The sequence below is a fragment of the Balaenoptera borealis genome (assembly GCF_965194805.1).
Source record: "Balaenoptera borealis genome assembly, chromosome: 16".
NCBI classification, from domain to species: domain Eukaryota; kingdom Metazoa; phylum Chordata; class Mammalia; order Artiodactyla; family Balaenopteridae; genus Balaenoptera; species Balaenoptera borealis.
The window spans coordinates 16,788,394-16,806,122 of NC_138872.1; the positions used below are offsets into that span (position 1 = coordinate 16,788,394).

Genomic DNA, 17,729 nt, shown 5'->3' on the forward strand with positions numbered 1-17,729 from the left:
TTTGGGACCATCGTAATAATCTTGTCATGCGGACAGAAAAACCAGCCAACCTGTGGTATTTAAATATTAAATATATGAACTATATTGAAAATTTGATTTCAATCCATGAAAATACTTCACATCATCCAAAGCCAAGAAGGAAAACAACCTCATTCATCCATGTAAAGAACTTCTAGGTACCCAAAGGAAAGGACACATGGTTGCTTTTGCTCCTGGCTTCCAGGGACTCCTGGTTGCCTACTCAAATTTTCTTCTCTCTTCCTACCAGAACTTTGGTTTCATTTAGAGGAGCAATGTATCAAATTAAAATGTTACCTTTCCTAGTTTCTTTTGTCAAGAAGGATGGCCACATAGCATCATATAGCAAACGATACGTAAGAAGAAATCACTGATTGGACTTCAGTGAAATGTCACTAAAGGCAGGGCAGACTCAGCTAGCACAGGTCCTTTGTTTTTTTATGCTTTCCCCTTCTACAGCCGTCTTGTGACCTTCAGGTGACCACAAGGGACAGGCCAAGAGAATCAGAAACCTCTATATAAATCCCAGCTCTGCCACCTGCAAACTCTATGAACTTGGACAGTTCATTTAACCTCTCTGAGCCTCATTCTTGTCAACAAAATTCTTTCATAATATCTATTTCTCAACATGAAACCATTGACAGGAAATCAATTATCTTCTGCATCAACCAGAAACTTCAGCTCCACCATCCTTAAAAAAAGTTATCTTTTCAAAGGTGTAGATCTATTTTACTGAGTATTTGAGGGATCCTATCAATCCACAATTCCACATCCTTCAATTCTAGCAATTTTTCTTGAATTATTTCTTTTATGATGCCTTCCCTTTCATTTTCTGTATTTTCTCATTCTTGAACTCCTATTATTTGGCTGTTGGATCTCTTAGTCTGTTTCTCTGATTTTCTTATCTTTTGATAAGATCTTTTATCTTTCTTATCTTTATATCAGGCAAAGAACCCTGAAGAGACAGGAACCATCCTCCTCCCTAGAAGGCAGTGAAGAATTCAAAATAATAAATACTTCTGGGCTTCCCTGGTGGCGCAGTGGTTGAGAATCTGCCTGCCAGTGCAGGGGACACGGGTTCGGGCCCTGGTCTGGGAAGATCCCACATGCCGCGGAGCAACTAGGCCCGTGAGCCACAATTACTGAGCCTGCGCATCTGGAGCCTGTGCTCCGCAACAAGAGAGGCCGCGATAGTAAGAGGCTCGCGCACCGCGATGAAGAGTGGCCCCCGCTTGCCACAACTAGAGAAAGCCCTCGCACAGAAACGAAGACCCAACACAGCCATAAATAAACAAATAAATAAATAAATAATTTTTTAAAAATAAAATAAATAAATAAATACTTCTTCCCTAGCACACAAACCAAAAAACCCAATCACTTAGATATTTTTAAGTGCATTCCTGAATAACATGTGAGTTAAAGAGGAAAAATCAAAACTGCAAACAGACTATTTAAAAACAAAAAGAAAGAGAAAATCACATAGAAAATCTTACAGGATGAGGCAAAGCTGATTCATAGGCAAATTCATAACCTTAAATGCCTTTACGGTTAATCAGAAAAGCATGAAAGTAGGTAAAATGAACATTCATTTAAGTAATTTGTTTTTTTATAGAAAATTAAAATAACTGAGAAGAAATCTGGAAAATATAGTTAAAGCAAACCTTATTGATTAGTAAACTTAATAGAAAAGTAGTAGAATTAGTAGATAAATTTTAGAGTTGGTTCATGAAATAGCCTTGTTTCCACCATAAGAGGGAGTAAAAATAACTGTTATAAATGCAAAAAGGGAAAGTAATGATTTTAAAACTGTAAGAGGACTCTAAGCAAAATTATATGCTAAATACTCTCAAAACTTCAGTGAAATGGATTATTTTCTGGGAAAACATAACATACCAAAATTGCCTCCAGAAAAATTAGACTATCTGAATAGACCAATAACAAAGGAAAAAACATAAAGTTGTCAAAGTTTTACCTCCAAAAATGGCTTCCAACCACAGATGATTTCATGGGTGCGTTATTTTGAACTTCCACAGAACAAATAATTTCCATGTAACATAAATCCCTTCGGGGTATGAAAAAACATGAAAGTCTTATTAGTTAATTTTACAAGCTAGCAAAACTATTGACATGATGCTTTGGATGAATCTTAAAAACATTATGTTGAATGAAAGCAGCCAGATACAGAGTATAAACTATATGATCCAATTTATATGAAGTTCAAGGATGAACAGAACTAATGTCTGGTGATAAAAATTAGAGAAGTGTTTGCTGGGGGTACGGATGGAGGATTGTCTAGAAGAAGACACAAGGGAACTTTCTGAGGCTATGGGAATGTTCCATACCTTGATCTGGGTGATGGCTACTGGGGTGTGTATATTTGTCAAAATTCATCAAGTTGTACACTTCAGATTTATGCATTTTACTGTATGTAAATGATACCTCAATAATATACTTTTATGGAAAACAAACAAACAAACAAACCCTATAACCATGACTTAAAAGATAGCCAAGAAAATAGCAGGTTAATCACACTTAATATGTTGTATATGCAAAAATACTATACAAGATATAGGTAATCTTGCAAAAAATTAGAAGAATAATACATCAAAAAATTGCAAGGTTGTTTCAATATTAGAAGTCTATTACTACAATAATTCAAATCAAAAAAGTCAAATCATAATAATATTGAAATTAGTTTATAAAATTCATTTATTTATGATATTAATCCCTAATAAACTCAGATAAAAAAAGATAATACCTCAATATGACAAAAAATATCTATCTCAAACTGAAAGCCAAGTCATCCTTAACAGTGAAACTCAGGAGGCCACCTCATTAATGCCAAGAACAAAACGAGGATGGTTACTGTTACCACTGCTATTAACTATTGTTCTGAAATTTCTAAGACTATAAAAGGACCAGAAATAGATATGAATCATAACTATAGGGGAGAAAGACAAGTATCATTTCTTAGTCCATGATAATATTGTCTTTCTAGAGAACTCAAGAGGGTCAACTGAAAAACAACATTCAGACTGACAACAAAATAAATATACAGGCACAAGTAAGGATGTTCACTGAAGCACTGTCATGAAGGACAACTGGAAAGCACCTAAATGTCTAATAATAGGAGATTGGTTAAATAGGAGTGTAGCACACAGTAGAATACTATGTAGCACTTAAAATGAATCAAGTAGATATAAAAATAGTAAGTGAAAAAGAAAATGCAGGATGATATACATGGTGTGGTACTTTAACATTTAAAAACATACTAAACTATACTGTTCGGAAAGTACAAAAATATGGATGTGAAAGATACTTCCCAGCTTCGGGAAGCTGGGTTGCCTCTGGGGAGACAGGAAAGGGAATGAGATGGTGGAGGGATTACCAGGGGGCTTCAGCTATGGTTGTACATTTTTTAAGGAATAAAAAGGGAAAGAGTGGGGGAAACACTCTTCATCTGACAGCCAGACCCAGGGTGCCAGAAATAATCCCCTGAAAGTTCCCTTGTGGCCCTAGCACCCCCAGCAACCACTTCTCTGATTTGTTACCAAAGGTGAGTTTTATTAGTTCTTGAAGTTTATTTAAAAGGAATCACGGGGGACTTCCCTGGCGATCCAGTGGTTAAGACTCCACACGTCCACTGCAGGGGGCACAGGTCGGGGAATTAAGATCCCGAGTGCCCCGATGGTGCAGCCAAAAAAAAAAAAAAAAAGGAATCACGGGCTCCCTTTCAGGTCTTCTTTGGTCTCCCTCCAAAGACTGGCCTCCTTTAGGACACCTAGTCTCTTCAACATACCCAGGACAACCTGAGCCGCGATTGAGGACAGCACACCTCAGTACCCTTGGCTGCCCTGCAGGTCAGGGAGGCAGCCTCTCATGGGGGGCTGCTCATCTCAGGGAACAGAGCAGACACCCAGAGGACAGGGTACCCCTCCTGACACTTTATAGATTCGCCTCTGGTACCGATCGAAATACCATTACACCAGTAGGACAGCTCCATGGGGAAAAGACTCCATGCACAACATAGAACAGGGTTTCTCCACCTCAGCACTACTGACATTTGGGGCCAAATAATTCTTTGCTGTGGGGACTGTCCTGGGCATTATAGGATGTTTAGCAGCATCCCTGGCCTCTCCCAACTAGAAGTTGGTCCCCTGTCGTGACAACTAAAAGTATTTCCAGACATTGCCAAATGTCCTCTGGGGAACAAAATCGCTTTTAGTTGAGAACCACTGTGACAGAAGATAGATTAGATTGGGGGGAGGGGCCAGGGAGGGCAGGGGATGGGAAGTGACTTTTGAGTTTTTTTATCTAGGAATAAAATCATTAAGATATATGCATTTCAGAAACTAACACACCATTGTAAAGCAATTATACTGCAATAAAGATGTAAAAAAAAAAAAAGATATATGCATTAGTATTTAAAGGAGCAACAAAACTGTATCAAGGACATGAAAGAAGACCTGTGCATGATTAGGAAGCACACCAGATTCAAGGGTGGGAAAACAATATTATAATACAAATCTATTGATTCTGCTCAAAGTAATATGTAAGCTTAACGGAATTGAAATTAAAACTTGGCTAGAAACTTTCTGGAACTTAAAAATGTTAGTCTAGGGACTTCCCTGGTGGCCCAGTGGTAAAGAATCTGCCTTACAGTGCAGGGGACGCTGGTTCGATCCCTGGTCAGGGAACTAAGATCCCACATGCTGCGGGGCAACTGAGCCCGTGTGCCACAGCTACTGAGCTTGCGCGCCTCAACTAGAGCCCCATGCCGCAAACTACAGAGCCCATGCACCCTGGAGCCCCACGCGCCACAACTAGAGAAAAGAAAACCCAAACGCCGCAACTAGAAGGAAGCCCGCGTGCCGCAACGAAGAACCTGCACGCTGCAACTAAGAACCGACGCAGCCAAAAATAAATAAAATAAATAAATAATAAATAAATCTTTTTTTATAAAAGTTAGTCTAAAGTTTGAATAGAAAAATAAAAGAGGTTGAATAATAAAGACGATTTTCAAAAATATAAATAAATAATGGATTTTACCTACCAGATATTAAATAGGTTATAAAATTATAATAATTAAAACAGTATAGAAGAATAGACGTAGCTATGAAAAATTAAAAGCTGGAAACAGGCCCTACTCTATGCAAGAATTTAGTATCGATTAAGGTGGCATTTAAATTAATGAGAAATATTGTGGAATGCTCAATAAGTGATGCAAGAAAAATTCATTAACAGTTTGGGGCCAGGAAAAAATTCAAGACCTCACAACATATGTCAAAATAAATTTCATGAACCAGAGAGCTATTATTTTAATTAAACTGTAAAAAACTAGGATAAAATACAGATTAGTATTTTTTTATATTAGGAGACAAATGGCTTTCTAAGCAAAAGGAGAAAAAAGCAAAAGTTAGGACTCAAAAGGGAAAAGATTGATACACTTGACTATGTTAAAATGCCAATCTTCTATATATCAGGAAGCACTACAAAATTAAAATTCAGAAAAACTATTTGGAAGCACTACAAAATTAAAATTCAGAAAAACTATTTGTCACATAACAGAGAACATAATATCTAAGATTTCTTCTAAATCAATATGAAAAGGACATGTTCTTCCCATTCTTTAAATGGACAAAAGGACAGGACCATACAAGATGGTCCTGAAGATGAAAGAGAAATGGCCAAAAAAGGTCAAGAAGTTAACCTCACTGGAAATCCACATTATGCAAATTAGAATATTGAGACACCATCTTTCACTTATCAAATTGGTATGGATTTTTTTAAGGTAATACCCAGCATTTGGGAATGTCCATATCCCCTTGAGAGAGTGTTAATTTCTCAAACTTTCTGGAAAGGAAATTGACAATTATTTTCAAAAGCCTTAAAAAGGTTCATGTACACCTAAGAGTTTCACGCTTATACCTCCAGCCTAGAACTCACCCTCATATCCACAGCTGGATATCCAACCTCACCCCCGCCACCAACATCTCCACTTGGGTATCTAACTAATGTTTCAAATGCACCACATTCAAAACTAAGGTCCCAATTCCGACTGCCCCTCTGTGCCCCAAAGCTGTTCCTTCATCTAGGGAAAAGATAACCCTACCTTTCCCATTGCTCAGACCCAAGACCTACTGACATCTTTCATTTACTGACATCAAATCCTGGGGCATTAAGCATTAAGCTTCAAAACAGATTCAAAATCCAACCCCTCATCACCACCTCTGTTATTGAGCAAGGGCTCGCTGACTGACACGCATAGAAGCCAGTACTTTGGCACTGGCTTTTGAGAAAAGGAAGAGCTTTATTGCAAGGTTGACCAGCAAGGAGACAGGAGGCAAGACTCTCGAATCTGTCTCCTCAATCCAGGGTTGGGGCGAAATTTAGGGTGTTAGGGAAATTTCAAACTTGGAAGCTGATTGGCTAGTCTCAAACTTGTCCATACAAGCTACTCATGCTGCTGGAAACCAGACTTTCCTTATTGAAGGACTTTTCACTTTGTTGAGGGGTCCTGTGGCAATATTTCTGTTTTTTGAGTTCCATAGACTGAAGATTCCTTTTCCGAGGTCATCCTGGAGACATGGATTTCTATCTTGCACATGCACAATGCTGTCTCTATAAAATAACTCAGGGTTTGATTAATCAACAACCTATTTTAGGAGGCCAAACCAGTTTAAGCTGGTCAGTGTTTTACACGCCGTTTCACCTCCGGCACCAACACCCTGGTCCAAGCCACCATCATTCCTTACCGGGACCATTGTAATAGCCTCTTTGGGAAGCTCTGCGCCCTTTCCCCATACCTTGCCCTTCTGCATTCCAGCTGAAGGTAGGTAGTGCGCAGAGCCCGGTGAAGAAGGGCCATCTGGAGAGGTCACTGGGCACTTGAAGTCAAGAGCATACAAGTCTGTTGATGGTGATGCTGCCAGGACCTGAAGGAAATGGAAATCCAGTGTCTACTCTGATAAGAACAAATTCCTTCCCCTCCATAGCAAAGGCAGAGGCTTGCCCTGCCTCCACCTTTGCCGTCTTTATTGCCGTCTATATTGTCCTCAATATAGCAGCCAGAAGGAACCTTCTGTAGTAGCCTGAGTCAAATCACATCACTCCTCGCTCAAAACCCCTCCATTGGCTCCCATCTCAGAGAAAAGCAAAGCCCGTTAAAGGCTTATAAGACTGCGATATTGTGATTTATAAGAAAAGTATATATTTGGTCATTCAGATGACCAAATATATATTTCTCATATATATTCGGTCTTTGTCCACAGTTCCTGACTCACAGCACCCCAAACTCTTGGAATTTCCTAAGTGTTGAGAGTGATAAATGTGTTTCTTTTGTTATGTTAATGAGGTGACTTTTGGAAAGCACCTAAGAATGGGGGCTGTTTGCCAATGGAGACAATCACATGACCTCCAGGGAAGGGAGAGGGACTGGAAATACAGACCAATAGCCAATGGCCAATAATTTAATCAATCATGCCTATGTATGAAGCCACCATAAAAACCCAAAAAGATAGGGTTCAGAGAGCTTGTGGGTTGGTGAACACCCGGAGATATGGGGACAGTGGTGCATCTGGAGAGAGCACGGAAGCTCTGCGCCCTTTCCCCATACCTTGCCCTATGCATCTCTTCCATCTGGCTGTTCCTAAATTATATCTTTTTATAATAAACCAGTAATCTAGTAAGTAAAATATTTTCTCTGTGTTCTGTGAGCTGCACTAGCAAATTAATCACACCCAAGTGTCATGGGAACCTCTGATTTATATCCAGTCAGTCAGAAGCACAGGTAACAACCTGGGCTTGCAATTGGCAAGTTGGAGATGGGAGGGGCAGTCTTGTAGGACTGAACCCTTAAGCTGTGGAATCTGATGCTATCTCCGGGTAGATAGTGTCAGGACTGAGTTGAATTCTTGGACACTCTGCTGGTATCCACGAATTGCTTGTTGGAAGTGAGGGGAAACTCTCCCACACATGTTGGAATTGGGTCCAGGAACCACAAAGAAAGCTCGTATACAATCTGGCTACTTTTCTCACCTAAACCTAAATGAAGATACATAATCATAAAACCCAGCATTGCGGAATGCCAGTGCCAGAAGGATTAGATTCTACTTCAGCAAGTCTGTGCTGATATATGGAAAAATGCTTCACTAGAAATGCCTCTGACAGTTTGGAACCACTGAGATTCTAATCCAGCACTTCTATTCTGCAAAAGAACAAACTGAGGCTTAGAAAGTGAATTCCTGGAGATGTGCAGAGTCAACACCACAGCTCAACAACAGTTCTCTCAGGATGTCCCCTTGATCCAGCCCTTCCTGCACTCCCATCTGGCTCTTAAGAGTCTTAGTGAGCTGGTATAAGACGTTATCTCTCCCTGACAGCTCTGCACTAGCCAATCAGAACACATATTTAGAATAAATGATCAGAATAAATGTTATCCATTTATATGACAAAATGAAAAATTTCTGTTGTCTGGGCAATCAAAATTTATTTGTTGATTTTTGGTTCCCCACCATCCAAACATCTTTCCAGTCTCAGAGAAATCCCCCAGGGTGTGATCAACAGCCCTGTCCAATGCATCTGTCCCCACTTCCCAAGTGGCCAAACTGTCTGCTCCCCTCTTTATCCAATCTTGTCACACATCTCTGGATCTCAGCTGGCCCACCTGTTAAGGTGTGTGACAGGGTCTCCCAGAGCATTGTGGGGCCATGAGAGTGCCTGGGGCCTCTCTCTGAGCTCGGGTGCAAGTCCCCAGATGCTGCAAAGGCCACTATTAAAAACCCAGCAGGAGGAGCCAGCGAACAAAGAGGTGCCTTAATGATATGCCTTGGAAGCAAGTCTTTTTATAACTTCATTCTTCCCTCTCAATGGCCCCAAATAAAGATGAACTCAGAAAGGAGCCCTTGGCAACAGCAAAGGAGAAAACAGCCTTCAAGGGCCTTCGCCTTGTGTCCAAGTTCTTGTTTCAATAGGAGGCAGGTTTGGCCTCTCTGGCACCCAGTGTGTTACCGATTATCTGGATCATGAAGAATAACAGAAACCACCTTTGGGAGAAAGTGTGGACCAATCACACAGAGGCTCTAGGCTGCAGCTGCTGTGATAATTAGCTACTCCTTTCGTTTGAGTTTCCTTTCCCCCCATCCTACTTCTGCATTCCAGCTGAAGGTAGGTAGTGCGCAGAGCCCGGTGAAGAAGGGCCATCTGGAGAGGTCACTGCGCACTTGAAGTCAAGAGCATACAAGTCTGTTGATGGTGATGCTGCCAGGACCTGAAGGAAATGGAAATCCAGTGTCTATTCTGATAAGAACAAATTCCTTCCCCTCCATAGCAAATGAGGGCCAGTTAACCAATCAACCACCAGGTCCCCTCAGTGTGGTATGGCACCTCATTAAGGGCCTGGAGCAGAACAAGCCCTGCTGGAACACTGGGCACAGAGCAGGGAGGGCAGCCCAGAAAGTCTGGGTGTTGGGCGCATGCATGCTGCCATGGCCACTTGGCCATGAGCTTTGGAGCAATGGTGCTGGCCCAGGAAGGAGGGAGATCAACACCCGTGGGACGAGTTATCTTGTCCACTGGTGAAGGACATATAGTAGATCCTTCATAAACATTTACAGAATGAAGATCTTAACCTGACCATTGAGAGACATAGGGGCTGGGCCTAGACTCAGGTAAGGCAAGTGAGGCACTAGCCTTGGGCACAAAACTTAAGGGAGTTGCTCCAAATCTCAGTAATCAAGATACAAAATATTTTGTTGAGATGCTTTTTAAAATAAAAATTAATGCAAAAAAATCTATGATGAATAAAGTATCAAAATATTAAATAAAGGCAGGATCTGACATGGCCAAGATTAGGGTGAGGCAAGTGAAGCCAGGTCATGCCAATACAGGGTCGGATCCTGTCTTTACTTAAAGTTTTGATATTTTGACGATGGAATTTTTTGTGCATTAATTTTTTTAAAAAACACTGAGTTAAAATATTATCCATCTTGGGAATTCCCTGTCCGTCCAGTGGTTAAGACTCAGCGCTTTCACTGCAGTGGGCTCAGGTTTGATCCCTGGTTGGGGAACTAAGATCCCACAAGCCATGCAGCAAGGCTGAAAAATAAAAAGGATAAAATATTACCAATCTTGATTATGGAGGGTTTTTTGCATCCCTTTACATTTTGCGCCCAAGGGTCTTACTTGCCTCACCCTAGCCCTGCTCCAGCCTGGCACGATCTGCTGGGAACCTCAATATTTTCCACCAGTTGCAAACAGCATCCTGACGTGCCACCACACCTACCGAAAGGCAGAGTCACTTGCACGGCTGTCTGGACCAGCTATGGAAGCTCCTCTTGCCTGGAGCGCCGTTCAGAGCTGGTGGCGTTTCATCGCCTGGCCACCCAGATGCGAAGAGCTGCATCAGGTACCTGCTGCTTCACAAGGGAAATTCCAACAGGCCCCACACCCTTAGCCTAAAGTGACTGGCCATGAGGGTTGTTTGTTTGTTTGTTTGTTAATTAACAGACTTGATTTTTTAGAGCAGTTTCAAGTGTACAGAAAAATTGGGCAGAAAATAGTTTCCTACTCCCTCACTCCTCCACACAGTTCTCCTATTATTAACATTTTGCTTAGGGTAGCACATTTGTTACAGCTAACGAATGAGTATTGGTACATTATTAATAGCTAAAGTCCATAGTTTAATTAGGGTTCATTCTTGGTGTTGTAGATTCTATGGGTTTTGACAAATGCATGATGTCATGTATCCACCATTACAGTATCATACAAAATGGTTTCATCGCCCTAAAAATGCCCTGTGCTCCATCTATTCATCTCTACCCCCACTTCTCCCAAACCCCCGGCAACCACTGATCCTTTTTCTGTCTCCATAGTTTGGCCTTTTCCAGAAATCATATAGTTGAATCACAGAATATATAGCCTTTACAGTCTGACTTCTTTCACTTAGCAATATGCCTGGAAGGTTTCTCCATGTCTTTTTGTGGCTTAATCATTTTTTTAAATTGCTGAATCATGTTCCATTGTGTGGATGGACCACAAGTTGTTTATCCATTCACATACTGAAGGGCATCTTGGTTGCTTCCAAGTTTTGACAATTGTGTATAAAGCTGTTATAAACATTTGTGTGCAGATTTTTGTGTGGAGATGTTTTCAACTCATGTGGGTAAATATTAAGGACTGCAATTGGCCCATGAATTTTTGAGGCCCAACAAGACCTCCAGGACATGGGCCCCTTATTATTCTCCAGGGTCGATAGGACAACTTCTTCCATGGAGTGGGCCAGTGGGCTACTCTATAGGATGGCGAAGCCATCAGAGTCTCTCGCAATCAGAGAGGTGGCTTATCCCTGGAGCAGGACGGCAAAGGTGTACTGCTGCCCATCCCAGGAGAAGGCAAACAATGCCTCGTGGTCCAGTTTGACAGGAGCAGAGATAATCACCCCCCATCTGGCCCTGCCTCCACCCTGGAAAGAGTGTGCCAGGGAGAACAGAGCGGGGGAGATGTGTATTTTCCAATTCAGCACAAACATCTTTTCCCCAGGTGTAGCTGGGTCCAGCCCTTACCTTTCTGTTTGTTCTCTCAATAAGAGGATTTTTTTGCCTGCAGTGATTACCTACCACGAGGAGATCGTAATTAACAGAGAGAACGTATATTTCTAGCAGTCAGAAAAGGGTTTTCTAACCACAAGTAAAAATATAATTAACATTCCCCAGCTCCCTCCTCTGTGGAGACTCCCCACCTCCCACCTTCACTCTCCACAAATTCAGGGGGAAAAAAAATTAGGAGTATGTTATGAGTTGAATTGTGTCCCTACAAAAAGATCTTTTGAAGTTCTAGCCCCAGTAACTGAGAACGTGATCCCATTTGGAAATACGGTCATTGCGGATGTGATTAGTTAAGATGAGGGCATACTGGAGTAGGGTGGCTGGTTCTTAATCCAGTATGACTGGTGTCCTTATAAGGAAAGGAGAGGAAACACAGAGACACACACAAGAAAAGAAGGCTGTGTGATGGCAGGGGCAGAGATCGGAGTGATGAAGCTGCAAGACACAAAACTCCAAGGGCTGCTGGCCGATACCAAAAACTAGGAGTAGGCAAGGAAAGACTCTACCCAGGCTCTCAGAGGAACATGGCCCTGCCCACACCTTAAACTTTAAACTTCCAGCCTCCAGAACAGTGAGTGAATAAATGTTGTTTTAAGCCCCCCGGTTTGTGGCACTTTGTTACAGCAGCCCTAGAAACTAACACAAAGCAGAATCACCGAACTCCTTGCCTTGCAGATGAAGTGCCTGCGGCCCTGGAAGATGCAAGACTTGCCTGAGGTCCCAAACAAGTGAGCAGCAGAGATGAGAGTTGAATGACAGTCCTGCTGACTCGGAGGCCAGGGTTCATTTCACACAGTATGTGTGTGACAGCTTTAGCTGGTGTCACTGGCTCCTACCTGGCCATTGACTGCTGTGGGCTCAGCACCTGGGCAGTGGTTGTGAGCAGGCCTGTGGTGTGCTCTGCGTGTAGGATGCTTCAGAGACCAAGGCAGGAAAAACTTTGTGTGATGAGTGAGGAAGGGGAGATCGACGGAGGAAAGCCATGGATATTGATGGAGATGAGTGCCTGATACACGTTATCTCATTTACATCCCACAACAACCCTTTGGTGTAGGAATAATTATCCTCATTTTTCATATCAGAGACCGAGTTTCAGGGAAGCTAAATAACTCTCCCATAAACCATACCGCTGGCAGAGAACGGAGATTCAAATCCAAGTCTCCGTGACTGCAAACCCTTCTAACTCTGTATGCTCTTTCTGAGCAGTTTCATCTCTTCCCATGGTTTTCATTGTCATCTATATGCTAGTGGCTCCCAAGTATTTATCCACAGCTCCTGCATCTCGTCTCCCTGTTCAATATCTCCATTTTGAGGTCTCTCGGGCACCTCAGACTGAACACGTCCAAAACTGAACTCATCAACTTCCACTGAAAACCTGGCACTACCATCCACCAACTGGCACTGCCATCCACCAAGATGCTCAAACTAGAAACCTGGCCATCACCCTTGACTCCTCTTCTCCCCACCAACCCCTCCCTGCACCCTCAGCACACACATCCAACAAACCACCAAGTCCTATTCATTCACCCTCTTTCTATCTCCACTGCTTCCACCCTGGTCTAAACCGCCATCATCTCACTCCTGGGTAACCGTAATCTTCTAACCGGGCTCTCTGCTTTCACTCTTTCCCTGCTGCCATCTAGTTTCCCCCATCCAGTATGGAGAGTGAGTTCTTTTTTTTTTTTTTTCTTTTTGACTGCATTGGGTCTTCGTTGTTGCACGCTGGTCTTCTCTAGCTGCGGTGAGCGGGGACAAGTCTTCCTCGCGTGCGCGGGCTTCTCATTGTTGTCGCCTCTCACGGTGTGGAGCACAGGCTCTAGGTGCGCGGGCTTCAGTACCTGCAGCACGCGGGCTCAGCAGTTGTGGCATGCGGGCCCCAGAGTGCAAGGGCTTCAGCAGTTGTGGCACACAGGCTCAGTAGTCGTGGCTCGCGGGCTGTAGAGTGCAGGCTCAGTAGCTATGGCACATGGGCTCAGTTGCTCCGTGGCATGTGGGATCCTCCCGGACCAGGGATCGAACCCGTGTCCCCTGCATTGGCAGGCGGATTCTTAACCACTGCGCCACCAGGGAAGTCCAGTATGGAGAGTGATTTCTTAAAGCACAAATCTTATCATATTACTCTCTTGATTAAAACCCTTCAGCCGTAATTGCAAATTCTTATGTGCTATTCACTCATATAAGCCCTTTACACATAGCGACTCATTTAATCCTCAAAGCCACACTATGCTATGAAATAGGCACTCGGTTATTCTCCTTTTACAGATGAGAAGATTGGGGTGCTGAAAGGTTAAGTAACTTGCCCGAGGTCTCACAGCCAGTAACTGGCTGAGCCGGGATTTAAATTCAGGCAGTGTGGTTCCTGAGTTCCAGCTCTTACCAGTTACACTAAATATCCTTTCCAAGGACGCCCTTCTGCTCTTAGGGTAAAGTCCAAGATCTTTCTTATGGCCTGTGAGAGCCTGCAGTGTCTCATCTCTGCCTCCTTCTCTCCATTCCATTCCACCCCACTCTCTCTCTCACTTATTCTTCTCAAGTTCAGAGCAAGGATTTGGGTTCTTTTCTGTTTGTTCGTTTTTAATTATTCTAGATCTTCAAGGTTCTTCCTGACTCAGGGCCTTTGCACATGCTTTTTCTTCTGCCTGGAACACTGCTGACCCCCATTCTTCATCTGGCTGATTTCTGTTCTTTTTTTTTTTTTTTTTTGGCTGCTTTGGGTCCTCGTTGCTGTGCGCGGGCTTTCTCTAGTTGAGGAGAGTGGGGGCTACTCTTCGTTGTGGTGCGTGGGCTTCTCATTGCGGTGGCTTCTCTTGTTGTGGCGCACGGGCTCTAGGTGCGTGGGCTTCAGCAGCTGTGGCACATGGGCTCAGTAGTTGTGTGTCACGGGCTTAGTTGCTCCGCAGCATGTGGGATCTTCCTGGACCAGTGCTCGAACCCGTGTCCCCTGCACTGGCAGGTGGATTCCCAACCACTGCGCCACCAGGGAAGTCTCTCTGTTCCTCTTTGAAGTCTCACTTTCAATGGTTCTTCCTCAGGGAGGCTTTCTCTGAGCCCCCAGAACTAGGCAGTTTCCCTGTTTTATGCTTTTGTTGTCACCTGCACTTTTTCTTTGTAATATTAATACTTATCACAATTGTAATTATTTGTATAATTTTATGTTTAATGTCTCTTTCCCCCCCAATAGACAGCAAGCTCTGTGAGGACAGGGACTGTATCTGCCTTGCTTCTCCAGGACATTGCCTGGAAAATAGCAGATGTTCAATAAGTAGCGATGGGTTGCAACAACAAATGAAACAATGAATAAAATGAAAGAATGAATACGATGAGTTGCTTTCAGCTGTGTGCCTGGCCAAGAGGCACATCTCATGATGTAGTACCTTTCTCTAAAGAGAGCTCCTCACACTTGTAATGTTCACGCAAATCACCTGGGGATCTTTTCAAGGTGCAGATTCTGAATCAGGAGGCCTGAGCTGGGACCTGGGTATCTGCATTTCTGACAAGTTACAGGTGATGCTGATGCTGCCGGACCAGGGACCACACGTTGAACAGCAAATATTTAAACAATCTCTCATGTCAGTCTGTCTTTTATTAATGAGTCTTTCAGATCTCTTCCCCCACCTCCACCTTTTGAAGATGGCACCTGACTACTGAAGGGGGACTTTATGTGAACGTTTGCTCCCAGGGAGTGGGGAGTGAGATCGGAAGTGGGTGAAGAGTTGGCCCTGTGCTAGTGCCTATTTGTGTCTGCTGGAGATGCCTGGTCAGGCCTCAAATAGTCAGGGCAACACGAACTTCTGTAACAAATAAACCCCCAAATCCCACTGGCTTAACACAATAGATTTTTTCCCCCATTGCTCACATAACAGTCCAATGAGGTGTTTCCTAGTCTATGGGCAGTTTTCCTCCATGTGATGATTCAAGGACCCAAGCTCCTCCCATCTTTGGCTCTGCCAACCTCTCGGACCATAGAGTCTTCTTCTAGCCCCTAGACGAACAGCGAGAAGTCCCACCCCCTTCTTAGAAGCTACTGCCCAGAATGGACACACACGACTTTCACTCACATTCCACTGGTGAGGACTTGTCACACGGCCAGGCATACATGCAAGCTTCACTGGGAAATATAGTCCCTGTCTGAGCAGCCACTCCTTTTTTTGTTTGTTTGTTTTGTTGAATTTTTGAATTTTATTTCATTTATTTTTTTATACGTACAGCAGGCTCCCACTAGTTACCCACTGTATACATATTAGCGTACACACGTCAATCCCAATCTCCCAATCCATCACACACCCCCCGCCCGCCACTTTCCCCCTCTGGTGTCCACGCGCCCGTTCTCTACATCTGTGTCTCAACCCCTGGGCAGCCACTCCTAGCAACAGCTCCACACTGTGCAAGGGCAAGCACGAATGCCTGCTAGGTGGAACACTAGCTGTCTCTACCGCAGGGCCTGATCCTAGACATTCTGTTAGCATGTACTAAGTCTGTGGTCTGTCCTCCAGCAGACATCAGGCCGGGGTCTTCTCTGAATAGTCCCACCCCTCACTTCAACTCCTGCCAGCACGACAGCATCACCATACAGCCCTCAAGCATCCCCTGGCGGGAGCCTTTCCTATAAGACCCCCTGACCTCTCACCACAGTTGCCTTGGTGACAGGCTCTTGGTTTGAACCCCCATGGCTGGACCCTTCCCTCGGCCTGCCCTCACCTCACAGCCCACCTCAGTCTTCAGGGGCCTCCTACATAGCTCTCTCCTCCTGGCAGCCCAAACAGGAAGCCAAGCAGAGGCCTCCTGAAAGAGAGATCAGGGCCTGTCCTGTCTATCTTTAAGCCAAGGAGGGCGGGTCTGGACACATGGTGCCTACACCGTTGCTTGTCCTCGGGTTTCCGTCTCCTCCCACAATCCACCAGGGCAGGAAGAGGAACCACCGCTCCACTGCCTGTTCCTCTCTCGTCGGGACGTTCCCTGCACTAGATGCTGTTGGTTTCCAAGCTGTATCCCCTTTACCAGACTAGTGGCCCCAAGCCCCAGATCCTGTGATAATTGACAGCTAAAGATAATACTGTCCCTGGGAATTCCCAGGCAGTCCAGTGGTTAGGACTCCCCACTTTCACTGCTGTGGGTCCAAGTTCAATCCCTGCTTGGGGAACTGAGATCCCGCAAGGCGTGGCAAGAAAAAAAAAAAATAATAATAATAATAATACTGTCCCCTTCCCTGGAGACTTGCTTTTGGCAGGATCTCCCTCCCCTAGGAGGTTACTCTCCCTCCCCAACCAGCGACATCCTGTGGCCATTGACTGATGACATGGAGGTACAAATGCCAGCCCCTTGCCTCCAGTGGGGACCAACTCAGTGACACAATTCATGTTCCAGAGCTCCCTGTGGGATCAGGCTGAAGCTGGCCTATCTCTCATGCTTCCCTGACCCCTCTTCTCCTAAGAGCACTCTGCAATAAATCACTCTCACAAGAATCCCCATCTCAGGCTCTGACTCTAGGAAGCTGATCTAAGACCCTCCCTTATATCAGATCTGCCTCTTCTTTCTCAAGGTGGCACCTGCTTTCTTCTTTCTCCAGAGCCGTAATGGCAGACAGGACGCAGAAAAAGAGAAATCAGCTTGCAGATAACAAAACATGCCCTGGGAAGGGCAATGAAAATATCGCACAAAGGAAAGTCTAAGGTGTTGAACGCCATGCTGTCCATCAAAGCTCTTGCCAGTAACCCTAGCATGGCCCTGGAACTCTGCCTTTGGAGGGAGGCCACCCACCAAACCAGGAGGACTTGTGACATGGGTTCCATGGACACTGTGCATTAAGTTGATCCTTGTCCCTGAGCCCCATCTGGCCTCACGTCGGCCTTCCCAAAGCAAAGCCCACTCCTTGTTACTACGGTGGCCGTATGGGGGAACAGAGATGCAAAGGCGGTAAAAAAAAAAAAAAGAAATGCAAAGGGAACAGATAAGAATCCATAGAGAAAGAGTGAGCATCATCTTCCAAAAGGTCCAAGCACCTCTTTCTTTGGTCCATCAAGAAATCCACACCCTCTTTCCCTGGCCTGGGACCTGTGATCCACAAAAGAAATGCTTTCAGTGCTTGATGCATACGGAGACATGTAGCTG

At 44.1% G+C, this 17,729-nt stretch overlaps 1 protein-coding gene across 3 annotated transcripts in view; it reads right to left on the reverse strand.

The window, feature by feature from the left end:
- The window catches only part of TOX2 (TOX high mobility group box family member 2), a 270,975-nt gene that overhangs the window by 220,259 nt on the left and 32,987 nt on the right, over nt 1-17,729 (reverse strand). Inside the window, exons 2-3 of one of the 3 annotated variants that reach the window (XM_082361740.1) lie at nt 10,301-10,430; nt 6,825-9,286 (exon numbers count right to left, since the gene is read on the reverse strand). The exons of 1 other annotated variant lie outside the window; for it this stretch is intronic. In XM_082361740.1, the coding sequence (XP_082217866.1) occupies nt 6,825-6,839 (15 nt within the window). In that variant the 5' untranslated portion in view covers nt 6,840-9,286; nt 10,301-10,430. Of the gene's footprint in view, nt 1-6,824; nt 9,287-10,300; nt 14,964-17,729 lie in introns of those variants that run through there. One more of the 3 variants, XM_082361739.1, reaches the window with a different exon arrangement.